Source organism: Paramormyrops kingsleyae, chromosome 4 (genome assembly GCF_048594095.1).
Source record: "Paramormyrops kingsleyae isolate MSU_618 chromosome 4, PKINGS_0.4, whole genome shotgun sequence".
Lineage (NCBI taxonomy): Eukaryota > Metazoa > Chordata > Actinopteri > Osteoglossiformes > Mormyridae > Paramormyrops > Paramormyrops kingsleyae.
In genome coordinates, this window is record NC_132800.1 from 37,943,609 (window position 1) to 37,959,543 (window position 15,935).

The 15,935-nt window shown below is 47.2% G+C and overlaps 1 protein-coding gene across 4 annotated transcripts in view; it reads left to right on the forward strand.

Annotated features, from left to right (window-relative positions):
• LOC111841725 (NACHT, LRR and PYD domains-containing protein 3-like) overlaps nt 1-15,935 on the forward strand; it is a 66,893-nt gene that overhangs the window by 30,108 nt on the left and 20,850 nt on the right. Inside the window, exons 1-4 of one of the 4 annotated variants that reach the window (XM_072711283.1) lie at nt 676-801; nt 12,117-12,185; nt 15,355-15,628; nt 15,783-15,824. The exons of 1 other annotated variant lie outside the window; for it this stretch is intronic. In XM_072711283.1, the coding sequence (XP_072567384.1) occupies nt 12,162-12,185; nt 15,355-15,628; nt 15,783-15,824 (340 nt within the window). In that variant the 5' untranslated portion in view covers nt 676-801; nt 12,117-12,161. Of the gene's footprint in view, nt 1-675; nt 802-12,046; nt 12,186-14,852; nt 15,629-15,782; nt 15,825-15,935 lie in introns of those variants that run through there. 2 more of the 4 variants (XM_072711284.1, XM_072711281.1) reach the window with 2 other exon arrangements.

Genomic DNA, 15,935 nt, shown 5'->3' on the forward strand with positions numbered 1-15,935 from the left:
TTATCTAATAACGGATTTGCTTTAATTATTATTAAGTTATTATGACATGCACTACAGTGGAATAGACCTCCATGATTAAAGGTGCGGGAAACAGACACAGTCCCAATACCATGAACCCTAGGTGACGACTCTAAGCGACTAGCTGGTGGTTGGTTATACCGGTTTGCCTGCCGCCTGGACTTGGCTCTGGCTAGTCAGTGATTTGCCTGGAGACTATGAGCTATGCTTTTGGCAGGTCGGTAGTCGTAAAGGGGAAAGTTAGAGTTCTGTTTTGTCTTGAGTTCTGTGCAGGCTGCTTTCAGGCATTGGCTGGCTGATGGGATTGCTGCACTGTGAGGGAGTGATGTAGATGCACTGTGCACTTGTGTTGTGCACGTGTTGAAGCGGTTGATTGGAATTGTTTGGATGTATATTTGAGTGTTTGTGTGCCAGTACAGTTTTTATATATATATTTTCCATTCGGCGTAAGTGCTTATCTGTCCTTGTTAATAATCAACTTGAGTTTTATCGACAGTGTTTCAGGTGCGGCTGCGGGTGTCACGTAAGCGGCGTTTCTGTCCACGTAGCATCGCATCTAACACCCGCAGGGTAATATTATCTAACGCCGGTAACATTAACTCGGAAAGGACAGTTGCTCCTGAGCTTTGCTCGGTCGCCAGTCGGGGCCCGGAGGACATTTTATACTTTTTCCCCACTCCGGCAGTAGCCTGCTGTGAGGGGTTTTTTTGTGGTTTTTCTGCCTCCCTAGAGCCACTTCACTTTAGTTTAGCTAAATGTGGTTCAGCAGGAAGTTATTCTCGGGTAAGTAATTGTTTATTTGGTTATTTTAAAAGTTTAATTTCAAAGGTTTTTATGTCTGACCCTATTGGATTTACGTTTTAACATAAGTGTTAACTCAGTGTTTTATTGTGCTTGGCACTTTACTCTATTAACTATAAGTTAATTAAATTAACTAAAAGCTAAATGTGCTATATAAATATACCGGGCTCAAAGTAAAGGACAGGGTCATAGTGAGATAGTTAATTATGGGCCAGCTCAGTGTTGTGTTTGCAAGATGTTTGCCCTTCTGGATGTTTGCATACAGCCAGAGACTTTAACACAGCCATTGACCCCGAAATGGAGAGATTTTCACGTAGGAGAGCTGAACAGTTTAATTGATCTCTGTAATCTTTCATGGAAAGACTTGAGCTTGGTGACATACAGTATGGAGAGAGCGATTACATTTACATGGTCCTGAGACGGCTCTGGGCAGCCTGGTATCGATCACTGGCTTTTATCTAAATCTATGGCTGACAATAACCTCTCTGATATTCTGTGGGCTCCTTTAACCGACCAGAGGGCAGTTTTTTTTAGCAACATCTCTCTCAGCAGATTGTGTGTTGGGTCCTGTTAGAACGTCTCTTTGGAAAAGGAATAATTCATTTTTGGGACTGAATGACATTAGAGAAAAAAACACTTAGAAGTAACTAAGTAGAAAGTTTTGTTTCATAAACATTATAGTAGTAATTAGGAGCTGCTTAAGTTTGAGGCTGGATAATTTTGGAGAAGTTTTGGTGCTGATTTGGCTAAAAAGAGCAGAACCTTTGAGGATGATGTTATTTCATAGTTACTTTCTGATGTGACTGATCGGTCTGACCAAGATAAAACACAAGATAGCAGTTTGCTTTGGATGCTCTATATAAGGAAAAGGCAATGGGAGCAGATATTAGATCCAGACGAAAATGGTTAGAAGAAGGGAAATTTAACTCCTCATATTTTTTTTGACTTGAGAATTGTAACGTAACAATGTCCTCCATTGACCAGCTCTGGGTCAATGGCAGAATCACTAAAGACCCCAAACAAATAGCTAACTTTTGTGTAAGCTTCTATAGTGACCTTCATAGAGCCAACTACTCTGAGGAAACATCTGCCCTCTTTATGAACTCAATCACTAATGGTGAAGTAGTATCTGATGGTGACCTACTTATTCGTTATAATAATATTACCTCCACTGAAGTAACGAGGTCAATCAAGGATTTAAAGAATAATAAATCCCCAGCAATGATGGAATTTCAGCAGAATTTTACAAGCTGTTTGCTGATCAACTTTGTCCTTCTTTAGTTAATGTTTTTATAGAAAGTATTGATAAAGAGGAACTTCCCCCTACAGTAACTCAGGGTGTTATTACATTAATTCCCAAGTAAAAAAGATCTCACCAAATTAGACAACTGACGCCCCATTACACTCCTGAATAGTGATTATAAAATCCTTGCCACATCATTTGCTGGGAGATTCAAGGGCTGCCTAGACAGTGTTATAGATGAGACCCAATCTGGCTTTATGAGACACCGTAACATAGTTAGCAATATACAGTTGGTCTTAGATTTACTGGAATATAGTGAAGTTGTAGAACATGTTGAGTTCATGGTGCATTGCACCAGGTGGCACTATTATGTTTCTGGTGCCAGGCCTAGTAAATTATTGGCTGTCAGGCTTAGGCAACGTGACTCATTTTCAATGATCTCATCAATCAAAACTAAGGTTGGAGTCGTCAACACTAACCCTCTGAAAACCAGCAAATGTTTTTTTTAGTTCTACTCAGATTTATTCTCCCCACTCTCTGCCCCCCACCCTCCGATCCCGATTCGTTTTTTGATGCCTTACCCCTCCCTGGCTCTCAGGTCCAGAAGCCTCTGTACTCGATGCTCCTCTTTTACTCACTTAACTTAGAGGCTCTGGACTCTATGAGCCCTGCGAAATCTCCAGGACCCAATGGTCTCCCTCCTGAACTTCTTTCTGTCTTCTGGAAGCAGCTCTCTATTCCACTCCTCCATATGCTGAATTCTGCTATCTCTGCTTCTCATCTTCATCCTTCTCTTAGTTCATCCTTGATAACTTTACTCCTTAAACAAGGTAAAGACCTGACATTCTGTTCCAGCTACCGCCCATTGTCCCTGATGAAGTAGGATGTTGAGCTGCTTGCTAAGGTTCTTCCTCGTCGGCTGTAGGTGGTGATTTCTAAATTGACTTTTCCTGACCAAACCAGCTTCATTACGTCCTGCCATGACGGCGACAGCATACGCCTGCTGCATGTACGTCACATCTATCCTAGTGAAAGGTGCCCCTCAAAAAGCTTCCTTATACGCCGATGATCTGCTCCTTTATCTTGGTGATCTTCCTCACGTCCTTAACCTGTTTCAAACATATGAATCCCTCTCTGGCTATAAGATTAACTGGGCAAAGTCTTCTCTCCTTCCACTGAACCCTGCCTGTCACTCCTCTTCATTTCCTTCTTCTACTCCTCAGACGGGGTCTTTCAGATACCTGGGGTTGGACGTCTACCCCTTGGTCCCGGAGCTCAGGGCTGCTGGCTTCCGCCATGTTAGTCTCGCATTTAAGTCTCAATCTCCACTTTGCCTTCGCTTTCCCTCTTATTCCAGACAAGGCTGGCCATTATTAAAATTAATCTGCTCCCAAGGATTAATTGTATTACTTCCATGCTTCCCCTTCCTCCTCCACCTAGATACTGGGCCTTTTAAGTCTTTCATTTCCATGTTTCTTTGGGATGGTAAAAGACCCTGTCAGACACTCTACTCTAATCCACGACCGGTTAGACGGGGGTGTCTCCCTTCCACATTGTACCACCTTGCTTTCACTCTAATGCCAGTTTGGAGATGGATCAATCCCCCCAGCATCTTAGCCTCTAGTCGTCTAGCCTCTCTCCCCTTTCGGCCCATTAAACTGAAATCCATCTCCGCCTCTGTCGGTCCGATTATCTCCCACACCCTTTGTACCCTTTGTAGGATAGAGAAATGGCACCCCCACACTCCGTAGCTCCACACCCCTGTCCTGAACATTGGATGCCGCCCCAACTCTAGCTCACCGTAGTCACATTCATGTATTTCTACTGTACCTTGGGTGACATTTTTAACAGCTTGGATCTCAAATCTTTCCAGTCTCTTAAGGCCACGTTTAATCTTCCCTATTCTTCATATTTTTTCTTCCTCCAGCTGAGGTTCATGCTTAGGGCTTGTAGTCTCTCATTCTCCTCTCCACTGCCGTCTCACCCGCTGTGCAGATTTGCTTTGTCTCTTTCCCCAAGTACTAAGCCTGTGTCCAGTCTCTATTCCCTCCTCCGTAAATCCTCTCATAAACCTCCCTCCATCACTTCTGTCTGGCAGATGGAGCTCTCCCCCACCCCTGTTTTATCCTGGTGTATCATTTTTCAAAATATTAAAAACTGCTCTAAGAATCCCAAACATCACACAATGTGAATGTGTCCATAGACTGTACCTCACTCCCAGGAAATGCCATCTCATGGGATTAGATCCTGACCCATAGTGTCATCTCTGTCCCCTTCCAGTCCCTGGCACCTTTCTCCATATATTCCGGGACTCTCCTCCTGCTGCTGCTCTTTGGGATCACGTGGCCAAATCTCTCTCATCAGTACTTTCCTCTTCCATCCCTCTTTCCCCTGCAGTCCTTCTTCTTCTGCACTTCTCCTCTCTCCCCCTTTCTCGCTCCCAGCAGAGGCTCCTGATGTCCGCCTCCTTGGTGGCTGAGTTGTTATGAGCCTCTCTCTGGAATCCCCTGACTGTGCCGTTCCCTGTCTGAAGTCCACCTTCCTTACTTTGCTGCTGCTTGAAACGTCTGCAGCCCAGATTAATAATTCATCCAGCTCCATTTTGGCTACTTTTAATTTTCCCGATTTCTACTTTACTACTGTAAACAGTAGATTTCTACTGTAAACAGTAGATTTCTACTGTTGTTGCTTTCGCCGTTTTCTTTTAGGCTGCTGTCAGGGTACGTTGAACATGACAGTTTCTTCCTTTTCTGGACTTTTATAAGGCATTCAATTCTGTAGAGCATGACTTCATTTTGAAATATCTCCAGAAATTTGGTTTTGGTGATATGTTTTGTAAAGCAATTAAAACATTTTATAAGAACTGCAACAGTTCAATCAAATTAAAATATGGCACCTGTCAGATTTTATTTGACCTGTGTTATACGTCAGGGCTGTCCTATCTCCCCTTATTTCTTTTTACTTATGTCCCAACTTCTCTCTTCTCGTTGCTATGGTAACAGTCTAAAGGATATCTTTGTTGCCGACAAACAAATAATTATTAGCCAATTGGCTGATGACACAACTCTCTTTCTAAAGGATGTGACCCAAATTCCTCTCGCCATGGAATGCATTTTGGAAGTAAGGCTTCTGGTGTCCCATCTCAGACCAGGGAAGCAGGAGTAGGGAGACGTAGAATTGGGGAACAAGAGATTTATTATAGAAAACACCAGGTACATGCAAGGTAAAACACAAGACAGATGTTAGACGTCAATGATCGGACTTGGGAAAACATACCTAATACAGACTTGAATACATAAGACTAATGACAGCAACAAGTAACAGCTGGACTCCACACGAGATTAACGAGGGGGCATAGCACACGGAAGGAGTGGACGATCAAGGCAGGACATCCGGTCTTTACTTAAATATTTCTAAATGTGAACTCATAGCTATTACTAATTGTGAAATCACTAACATTTGTAACATCTAAGTTGTGACTTGGGTAAAATATATAGGAATTATCATAACGAAAAATGAGAGATGCTCTCTGAATTTTAAAATGCATCTGTCACGATCCGCTCCGTCCGCTCCTAGTGTGTGCCACGCCCCCTCATTATCCACGTGTGCTTTCCCGATTGTGCCCAGCTGTTTCCTGTTTCGTTTGCCTAGTCTTGTGCATTTAGTCCGTGTCTCAGTCGATGTACCCCAGACTTGTCATTGTATTGTCCGTCGATGTCCGTACCTGTCAGTCCGTTCGTGGAATTAAACCCAGTTTCCCTGACTTCCTGGCTCCGATCGCCTATTTCCCTGCTCGCCCGAGCCCGAACGTGACAGAATGACAAGTCTCCGAAACAAGCTCAGCGCTACCGGGGAGGTTCTCCCCATGGAGGACGAGGTGATCGGGTGGACTAACCAGCTGGATCGCCACCCGGATCCCGTAGCCCACCGGCTGGTGGATGCCTGTTGGGAGCTCCTTGATAGGAGGTTCCACACCGGCGAGGAGCGGCTGCTCGAGCAGGTGGGCTAAAACCTGCGACAGCTAAGGGAGAGAGCGGCAGTTTGGCTACCCCAGCCGGGGTATGCCGCCTGGGAACCGCCCCCCGACTCGCTACCGGCCACCTTCCCGGTCTCGAAAAGGACCGATAATCAAAAGCGCAAGACTGAGCTTAAAGCGGCTTCGGCCGCTCAACCCCCCAGCTCCAGAAGGAGCCGGCGTAAGCAACGCCGAGCGCGGCGTGAGGAAGAGGCAGCGCTCTTTCTAGGAGCCTGCTCCCTCACGCCCGCTGGGGAAGACGCCGCTGATGCCGGTACGCCTCACGTTGAGGAAAAGCCACCTCCGTTAGAGGCTTACGGCTTACGGCCGGCGTGCCTGGGCCACGGAGGAATACGCGCCGTGAGGGACGCTATACCCCGCGTTCCAATAGCCCTTAAAGGGACAGCGCCGACGTGCTCGGCATCCCTCCTGCCGGCTCCGGACCTGCCCGCGGCACCGCTGGCTGCTGCTGCTACCGCCTCTCCGCCCGCGGCACAGCCTGCTGCTGCCGCCGCCGATCTGCCCGCGGCTGCGCTGCCTGCTGCCGCCGCCGATCTGCCCGCGGCTGCGCTGTCTGCTGATGCCGCCGCTCTGCCCGCGGCACCGCTGCCTGCTGATGCCGCCGCTCTGCCCGCGGCTGCGCTGCCTGCTGCTGATGCCGCCGCTCTGCCCGCGGCTGCGCTGCCTGCTGCTGATGCCGCCGCTCTGTCCGCGGCTGCGCTGCCTGCTGCTGATGCCGCCGCTCTGTCCGCGGCACCGCCTGCTGCTGATGCCGCCGCTCTGCCCGCGGCACCGCCTGCTGCTGATGCCGCCGCTCTGCCCGCGGCACCGCCTGCTGCTGCTGCTGCCATCCGGCCAGCAGCTCTGCTTGACCCGCCTGTCCTGCCTGACCCGCTTGTCCTGCCTGCTGCAGCTGCCGCCGCTCTGCCCGCGGCACCGCCTGCTGCAGCTTCCGCCGCTTTGCCGGCGAACCCGCCTGTCCCACCTGACCCGCCTGTCCTGCCTGCTCTGCCTGCAGTCCCTGCAGCTGCCACCACTCCGGCTGCGGCACCCGCCGCGGTGCCCCCTGCTGGCCGCGTGATGGCGGCACCCGCCGCGGTGCCCCCTGCTGGCCGCGTGATGGCGGCACCCGCCGCGGTGCCCCCTGCTGGCCGTGTGATGGCGGCGCCCGTCCTGCCGGCACCTGAACTGCCTGTCTCGCCTGTCCTGCCGGCACCTGAACTGCCTGTCTCGCCTGTCCTGCCGGCACCTGAACTGCCTGTCTCGCCTGTCCTGCCGGCTCTTGAACTGCCTGTCTCGCCTGTCCTGCCGGCTCTTGAACTGCCTGTCTCGCCTGTCCTGCCGGCTCCTGAACTGCCTGTGGTGGCCGCGGTGGCGCCCCCTGCTGGCCGCGTGATGGCGGCGCCCGCTGTGGCGCCCCCTGCTGGCCGCGTGATGGCGGCGCCCGCTGTGGCGCCCCCTGCTGGCCGCGTGGTGGCGGCGCCCGCGGAGGCGCCTCCTGCTGGCCACACGCCCGCGGCCCCGTCCGAGGCCGCCTCTCCCGTCCTGCCCGCGGCCCTGCCTGAGGCCGCCTCTCCCGTCCTGCCCGCGGCCCTGCCTGAGGCCGCCTCTCCCGTCCTGCCCGCGGCTCTGGCTGCTCCGCCTGCGGCCACGCCCGCGGCGCTGGCTGCTCCGCCTGCGGCCACGCCCGCGGCTCTGGCTGCCCCGCCTGCGGCCATGCCCGAGGCTCCGGCTGCCCCGCTTATTGCCTCCCTCCTGACTCCCTCGCCCTTACCCCGGCAAGGCCGACGCCCCCCAGGACCCCGCCTTTCGGTGTCTCGTAAGGGACGGGGACATAGGCGTCGGGCCCGGGTCCCGCCCGCCCTGCCCCCTGGCTCGCCCGTTCGGCCCCTGGCTGTGGCTCGGTGGCTGCCTGCGGGTCCTCCGGCTCGGGGTCGGCGGTCGCCTCCGGGTCCCCCCCTGGTTCCTCGGTGCCGGTCCTCGGTCCCGCCTCCGGGTCCGTGTCGGCCGCCTCCGGGCCCCCCTGCTCCGGCTTGGCGTAGGACGGCGCCTTCGCCGGCTCCGGCTGCGCCTCCGCCTGCCGTGGCTTCCCCCTCCTGCCTGCCTGCACTGGTGTTCCCTCTTGCTCCCTCCGTGTCCCCTCCGTCACTCCCTCGTCCCGTTCCCTTGGCCCCTGGGTGGTCCCCTCCTGCTCCCTCCTCCCTCTCCCCTGCGGCCCCTCCGGCCGCTGCCCGTCGCCCGCCTGGGCTCCCTCGGGCTCCCCTTCTTCCTCCTCCCTTTGTTCCGTCTCCTCGTCCCTTTGTTCCTCCTGTCTCGGTTCCTCGTCCCTCTGTGTCTCCTCCGTCCCCTCCTGGTCCCTTTGTCCCTCCGGTTTTTGCTGCTCGTCCCTCTGTGCCTCCCGTGTTCACTCCTCGCCCTGCTGTTCCTCCGTTTTCTGTCCCCTCTGTGTCTCCTTTCTCTGTCTGCCTGTCCGCGTTTCCTGTTCTTTGTCGGGTCCTGTCTTTCTGTTGGTCCTTGTTCCTGTTCTGTGTCTCTGTTCTGTTCCCTGTTTTTGGTTGATGGTCTTGCTTTTTGTCTTCCAGGTCCTGTTCCCCCGGTCTCGTCCCGTCCGTCGCCTCTCCTCTGGCGCGCCCGGTGTGCGCGCCTTTGGGGGGGGGTTATGTTACGATCCGCTCCGTCCGCTCCTAGTGTGTGCCACGCCCCCTCATTATCCACGTGTGCTTTCCCGATTGTGCCCAGCTGTTTCCTGTTTCGTTTGCCTAGTCTTGTGCATTTAGTCCGTGTCTCAGTCGATGTACCCCAGACTTGTCATTGTATTGTCCGTACCTGTCAGTCCGTTCGTGGAATTAAATCCAGTTTCCCTGACTTCCTGGCTCCGATCGCCTATTTCCCTGCTCGCCCGAGCCCGAACGTGACAGCATCATTGAAAAAACACAAAACAAACTAAATGTATGGCTTCAGAGAGACCTGTCGTTTAATGGTAGAGTTTTACTATCTAAAGCTGAGGGGAGAAGGGGTTAGAGCATAAACTGTACTGTCCTGCAGCTGCTGTCATGGGACAGATCGTAGTGGCTCACGTCACTGGGCGGGACAGTTCGTAGTGGCTTGCGGAAGCTTTGCTGGACAGTTCGTAGTGGCTTGCGGCACTGGGCGGGACAGTTCGTAGTGATTCGAGGAAGTGTTGCGGGACAGTTCGTAGTGGCTTGTGGCAGTTTCGCGGGACAGTTCATGGTGGGTCGAGGCAGTGTCGTGGGACAGTTTGTGGTGGTGTGTGTCGCAGTGGTTTGCGCAAGTTGTAAGTCGGCACGAATGAATAAGTTTTAAGGTCATTCTATCTGAACCGTGCATTTCCAAAGATAAAAATCTTAAGGAGAAAATCAATAATCAATAATAAGTGTAATCTATACATACATATGAAAATGTTAAAATATGAGAAACACATAACATGCTTCACCATCATATTTTATAAATAATAATAAAAAATATGGTTAGAGCTGTATATATATGTCTATTTTCAGGCTTTTATCTACTGTTGTTTTCCCATATTTTTAAGAAATATAAGCAACTCTACATTTTATATGATAGTGTCTAGTCTAGTGTGTCCAAACCAATCGTGTTGAGACCACCTTTTTTTGATGATGCAGGAGAAAAAAATGATTGCAGGGAAAATGTATTTTGTGTTCTTTAAGTTACAGTTGGCATTTATTTGTTTCAAATGACTAATTATCTTAATATTAATGTAACATTAGACTACTATTATAAAGTTCTTCCATTTGCATATTTTAAGGACTTTTCCTTGAATATGACAAGACATTAAACATCATTAAATTTACATGGTGGTCTTATTTAAATAATGTTTAAATATGGCATACATATTATATGCCATAAATATATTAAAAAGAAACAAATGCATTAATGTTCAAGGCCTTGTCACACAGTGCTGTCACAAGGCCTGATGTGACTATTTTTTTTTATTCAGTTGATGTGTATGACAAGAAAGAATACGTAGCTCCAATCTGGCTAAGGATTTAATAACAAAAAAAAATCTGAAAAATTAATTAAAAATAAACAAATATTTGTGCAAACTAGTTTAGCAAGTGAAATGCATGCTCAGTGGGGTTGAGATCAGGTGACTGACTTGGCCATTTGAGAATATTCCACTAATTTGCTTCAATACAGTCCTGGGTTGCATTTGCTGTCTATTTCGGGTCATTGTCCATCTGTATTGTGAAACGCCGCCCAATCAATTTGGCTGGATTTGAGCAGACATGATGTCTCTGAACACCTCAGCATTCATTCGGCTGCTTCCATCCTTATGTCACATCATAAAGAAACACTAAAGACCCAGTGCCACTGGCAGCCATGCACACCCAAGCCATCACACTGCCTCCACCATGTTTTACAGATGATGCAGTGTTCTTTGGATCATAAGCGGTTCCAAGCCTTCTCCAAATTTTTTTTTGCTTTCCATCATTCTGATACAGGTTGATCTTGTTTTCATCTGTCCAAAGACTGCTGTTTCAGAACTGTGCTGGCTTTTTTAGATGTTTCTTTGCAAAGTCCAATCTAGTCTTTCTATTCTTAAGGCTTTTGAGTGGTTTGCATCTTGCAGTGAACCCTCTGTATTTGCTTTCATGCAGTCTTCTCTTTATGGTAGACTTGGATATTGATACACCTACCTCCTGGAGGGTGTTATCCACTTGGTTGGCTGTTACAAAGGGGTTTCTCTTCACCATGAAAATGATGATCATCTGTGATCATCCACCACTGTTGTCGTCTGTGGACGTCCAGGCCTTTTTGCGTTGCTCAGTTTATGCTCTCTCTCTCGTTCTCTCTCTCTCAGGATGTACCAAACTGGATTTTGCCACTCCTAATTTCTCAAATTGTTTTTTTTGCAGCTTAAGGATGGCCTGTTTCACCTGCATACTGAGTTCCTTTGACCACAAATTGTATGTTCACACCTCAATCTTCCAAATGCAAACCTCAACTCAAGGCCTTTTATCTGCTTAACTGATAATGAAAGAATGAAGCAATTGCCCACACCTGTCAATGAAATAGCTTTTAAGTGAATTGTCCAATTACTTTTGGCCCCTTTAAAAAGAGGGTGACACATGTTAAGGAGCTGAAACTCCTAAACCCTTCATCCAGTTTGAATGTGGATCTGAGAGTCTGCACTTTATGTCCATGCCCATTGTATAACTTCAATTGGAATATATTTCAGTAAACAGGTAAAATAGTAAATCTTAGGTCCAAATATTTATGGACCTAACTGTATGTGTAGGTACTCTCCTTGATGTTCAGCACCAATTGCTGGCACTCCCCTTGTTATTCAGTACTGCATGCTGGTACTCCCCTTGTTATTCAGCACCAGGTGCTGGTACTCCCCTTGTTATTCATTTCTAGGTGTCAGTACTCTCAGCATATATTGTGAAGTGCCATTACAAAAAGGTGCTGTACTGCGTACCTGTGAGTACTGACCCATTTCAAGTACTTAATGTATCGATAGAAAAATGAATCCTTTCATTTCCAAAGTGCCCATTGAATACTGGAGGAATATGTAAGCATAAATAAGGTGAGTAATGAAACCAACAGATACAAACAATTTAGAGAGCAAGGTCATTTCAAACTCGGACAAAGACAGGAGCAAAGCATTCTGGCTAATTTGGGGGTTATTTTAGGGGCAGCATGTGCCTCAGTGGGCTAAACCTTTGTGCCTGTGATTGGAAGGTTGCTGGTTCAAGCCTGGTCTCAGTACATCTGCACATCCTTCAGCAAGGCCCTTAACCCCCAGCTCTCTGGGTGCTGCTGTGGGTGGCTGCCCTTCATGGCCAGCCTGCTCTTACCTACCAAGGGGGGGTGGAGGAAGGCATGAAGAGAATTTCCTCATAGTTATTAGTCCAAACATACAATCTCTGTCTGTGATTATAAACTGTCTCTGTGTGAGTAAAAACTGCCCAGTTCATTTTTGTAGAAAGATATTACAGCTGGTAAACTGACTTTTGAATATAAAGCTAACATTACCTTTGGTTTTTATTACAGAGTCTGACTGCGATACACAGGAACTGGATTCTTTACATCTAAGGGATGGCTCATCATTCCCACGGAGAGGTTTGGCTATATCGTTTCAGCATATTATGCATGTTGACTGTAATGATTCCAGGTCTTAGAGGAATGTCTTATGAACAGAGGTTAGCAGAACTGAATCTGTTTAGCCTTGAGCAAAGGAGACTAAGGGGGGACATGATCCAGGTGTATAAGATTAAAATAGGTCTGGATGCTGTTCAGCCAAATGGCTGCTTCAATATTAGTTTAAATACTAGAACTCGTGTCCATAAGTGGAAATTAATGGGAGAACATTTTAAACTGAATTTGAGAAAGCAGTTCTTTACACAGTGTGTAGTTAGAATATGGAATAGTCTTCCTGTTAGTGTAGTGCAGGCTAAAACCCTGGGTTCCTTTAAATCTGAATTCGATAAGATTCTAACAACTCTGAGCTATTAGTTAAGTTCTCCCCAAACGAGTTTGATGGGCCGAATGGCCTCCTCTCATTTGTAAATTTCTTATGTTCTCATGTAAAAACCTGACCCTGAAACACAGGACAGCTCAAGATGAGCAACTATTTTCAGCTGAAGGTTGCTGAAAATAGCAGACAAAAAGTTCACTCTCCGCAGTGCTCTTCCTCAAGCTACTTTCTTACTATATTGTGCTACAAGAAATGTTATTGACATACATATTGTAACAAAACAGCATAACAGTATTATATATATATACATATATATATGATTATATATGATTAAAATTTTTAATCAGATTAATCACAGGGTCCCTGTGGATTAATTTCGATTAATCACGATTAAATGTCATTCATTTTTAATCTATATTAATCACATTTAATTTGGCATGAGCAAACAGACTCAAGAAAAAAGGGAATATATATGCACTTAACATGTTTATTGAACATCTTGAACATGAGTCGGATGCATTCCATCTGCCACAGAAGTGCAATACCATGGACCCATATCAAAAAGCAAGATTTTTTGCTTAGCCAGACTACTTGTCAGATTTAAGGTACCTCAGTTTAAATGGTCTTTATCTTCGTTCGTTTTCAATTAACACGAACTACCGTAAATCCGACAAATAATCCAACTAATCATGAAGTCCAATTCTAGCTCGGTTAATTGCCATTGTTAGCAATATCAGTTGATAACACATTACATGCGGTGCGTTACATATAAAACTCCGTAGCACTAGATAGATAAGTTGGACGGTATAGCGTGTGCGACCGATTTAATGAGCCACAAATGAGAAGTAGTGCTTAAACAGTATAAAACTACAACTTTCCCTTCTGTTGATAAAGGGCGCAGCCACCTTGGATTCTGAACTCGGGATCCTCTGTGTTGCTCCAAGATATTTCTCGGATCTCCGAGAAACGGGAGCGCATGTAGTCACTTCCGGCTTCAAAACTCCGGAATCCCACTCAGAATATTAGTTCCGAGGGCAAATGGAACGCACTAAAACTGCCCGAAATGGGTTGACAGAGACATTTCAGGGATTTTGAATCATTCTGCGCTGCAGATGGGTTAACTGCGTTAAAATTTTTTATCAGATTAATCATGATGATGGATTAATCTGCGTTATTTTGACAGCCCTAATATATATATATATATACACACACACACACACACACACACTCACCTAAAGGATTATTAGGAACACCTGTTCAATTTCTCATTAATGCAATTATCTAATCAACCAATCACATGGCAGTTGCTTCAATGCATTTAGGGGTGTGGTCCTGGTCAAGACAATCTCCTGAACTTCAAACTGAATGTCAGAATGGGAAAGAAAGGTGATTTAAGCAATTTTGAGCATGGCATGGTTGTTGGTGCCAGACGGGCCGGTCTGAGTATTTCACAATCTGCTCAGTTACTGGGATTTTCACGCACAACCATTTCTAGGGTTTACAAAGAATGGTGTGAAAAGGGAAAAACATCCAGTATGCGGCAGTCCTGTGGGCGAAAATGCCTTGTTGATGCTAGAGGTCAGAGGAGAATGGGCCGACTGATTCAAGCTGATAGAAGAGCAACTTTGACTGAAATAACCACTTGTTACAACCGAGGTATGCAGCAAAGCACTTGTGAAGCCACAACACGCACAACCTTGAGGCAGATGGGCTACAACAGCAGAAGACCCCACCGGGTACCACTCATCTCCACTACGAATAGGAAAAAGAGGCTACAATTTGCACGAGCTCACCAAAATTGGACAGTTGAAGACTGGAAAAATGTTGCCTGGTCTGATGAGTCTCGATTTCTGTTGAGACATTCAAATGGTAGTGTCAGAATTTGGCGTAAACAGAATGAGAACATGGATCCATCATGCCTTGTTACCACTGTGCAGGCTGGTGGTGGTGGTGTAATGGTGTGGGGGATGTTTTCTTGGCACACTTTAGGCCCCTTAGTGCCAATTGGGCATCGTTTAAATGCCACAGCCTACCTGAGCATTGTTTCTGACCATGTCCAACCCTTTATGACCACCATGTACCCATCCTCTGATGGATACTTCCAGCAGGATAGTGCACCATGTCACAAAGCTCGAATAATTTCAAATTGGTTTCTTGAACATGACAATGAGTTCACTGTACTAACATGGCCCCCACAGTCACCAGATCTCAACCCAATAGAGCATCTTTGGGATGTGGTGGAACGGGAGCTTCGTGCCCTGGATGTGCATCCCACAAATCTCCATCAACTGCAAGATGCTATCCTATCAATATGGGCCAACATTTCTAAAGAATGCTTTCAGCACCTTGTTGAATCAATGCCACATAGAATTAAGGCAGTTCTGAAGGCGAAAGGGGGTCAAACACCGTATTAGTATGGTGTTCCTAATAATCCTTTAGGTGAGTGTATATATGCTGTCTTAACATGATGTTTTTAGTGTATTTTGTTTTTGACCTCATTGTTTCAATGTGCTCTGCTGGCTCCTAAACATTTTTATTTTATTTTATTTAAATTGGACGGGTCTCTCTTTTAAAAGAGATTTTAAACATCAGTGACACTAACCTGGTTAAATAGAGGTTTAACAATAATGCAGAAAATAAAGACACGTGCTTCTTATAGTTATGAAAGAATCACAGCACGTGTCTCCAGCAGACATACAGTATAAGACTGTGAGCAGGAAACCTGCCTTCTGTTAACGGAAAGGTCAGTGCATGTGTGGGAGTGACCATGTACGGGTTTGTGAGTCTCATGGACTCATCTCCGACATTCTGCAGACCCAGACCTCACTCGCTGACCTCTTGGAGGATTACCTGGAAGAGCTCAGTGATGAAGAGCTGAAGAAGTTTAAATCGAAAATGAGTCGCACAAACTATAAAGAGTTAAAGCCCCTTCCCAGGGGTCAGGTGAAGGACTTGGATAGAACAGACCTCGCAGACAAGATGATAAGTTACTACAGTGAAGTTGATGCTCTCAATGTCATGCTTGAAATCCTGAAGAATATGAACCTGAATGATCTTGCTCAGAGACTGAATGAAGACCTGCAGAAGGGTAATCATATATTTAACTTTTCTTGTTTTTTTGTCTAATCTATTTAATCTCTTGAAAAATTAATGTATTGTGTAGCATTATATGGGAAATGCTGATGTTTGTTAGATACTGATGTTGGAGACAGAAATGAATCCGAAATTCTCCCTTATTTCAGGTCCCCAAGCAGGAAGTGAGCCGGGTGACATAATGGAGCAGAGTAAGAGCTGGATGCTGTTCTGTAGTTTACACTTTGCTTTTAGCAAGCAAGCCCACTCCTCCTTTTTCTATACTGGGCGGGGGCGGGGGCGGGGGGGGGGGGCGGCAGCCA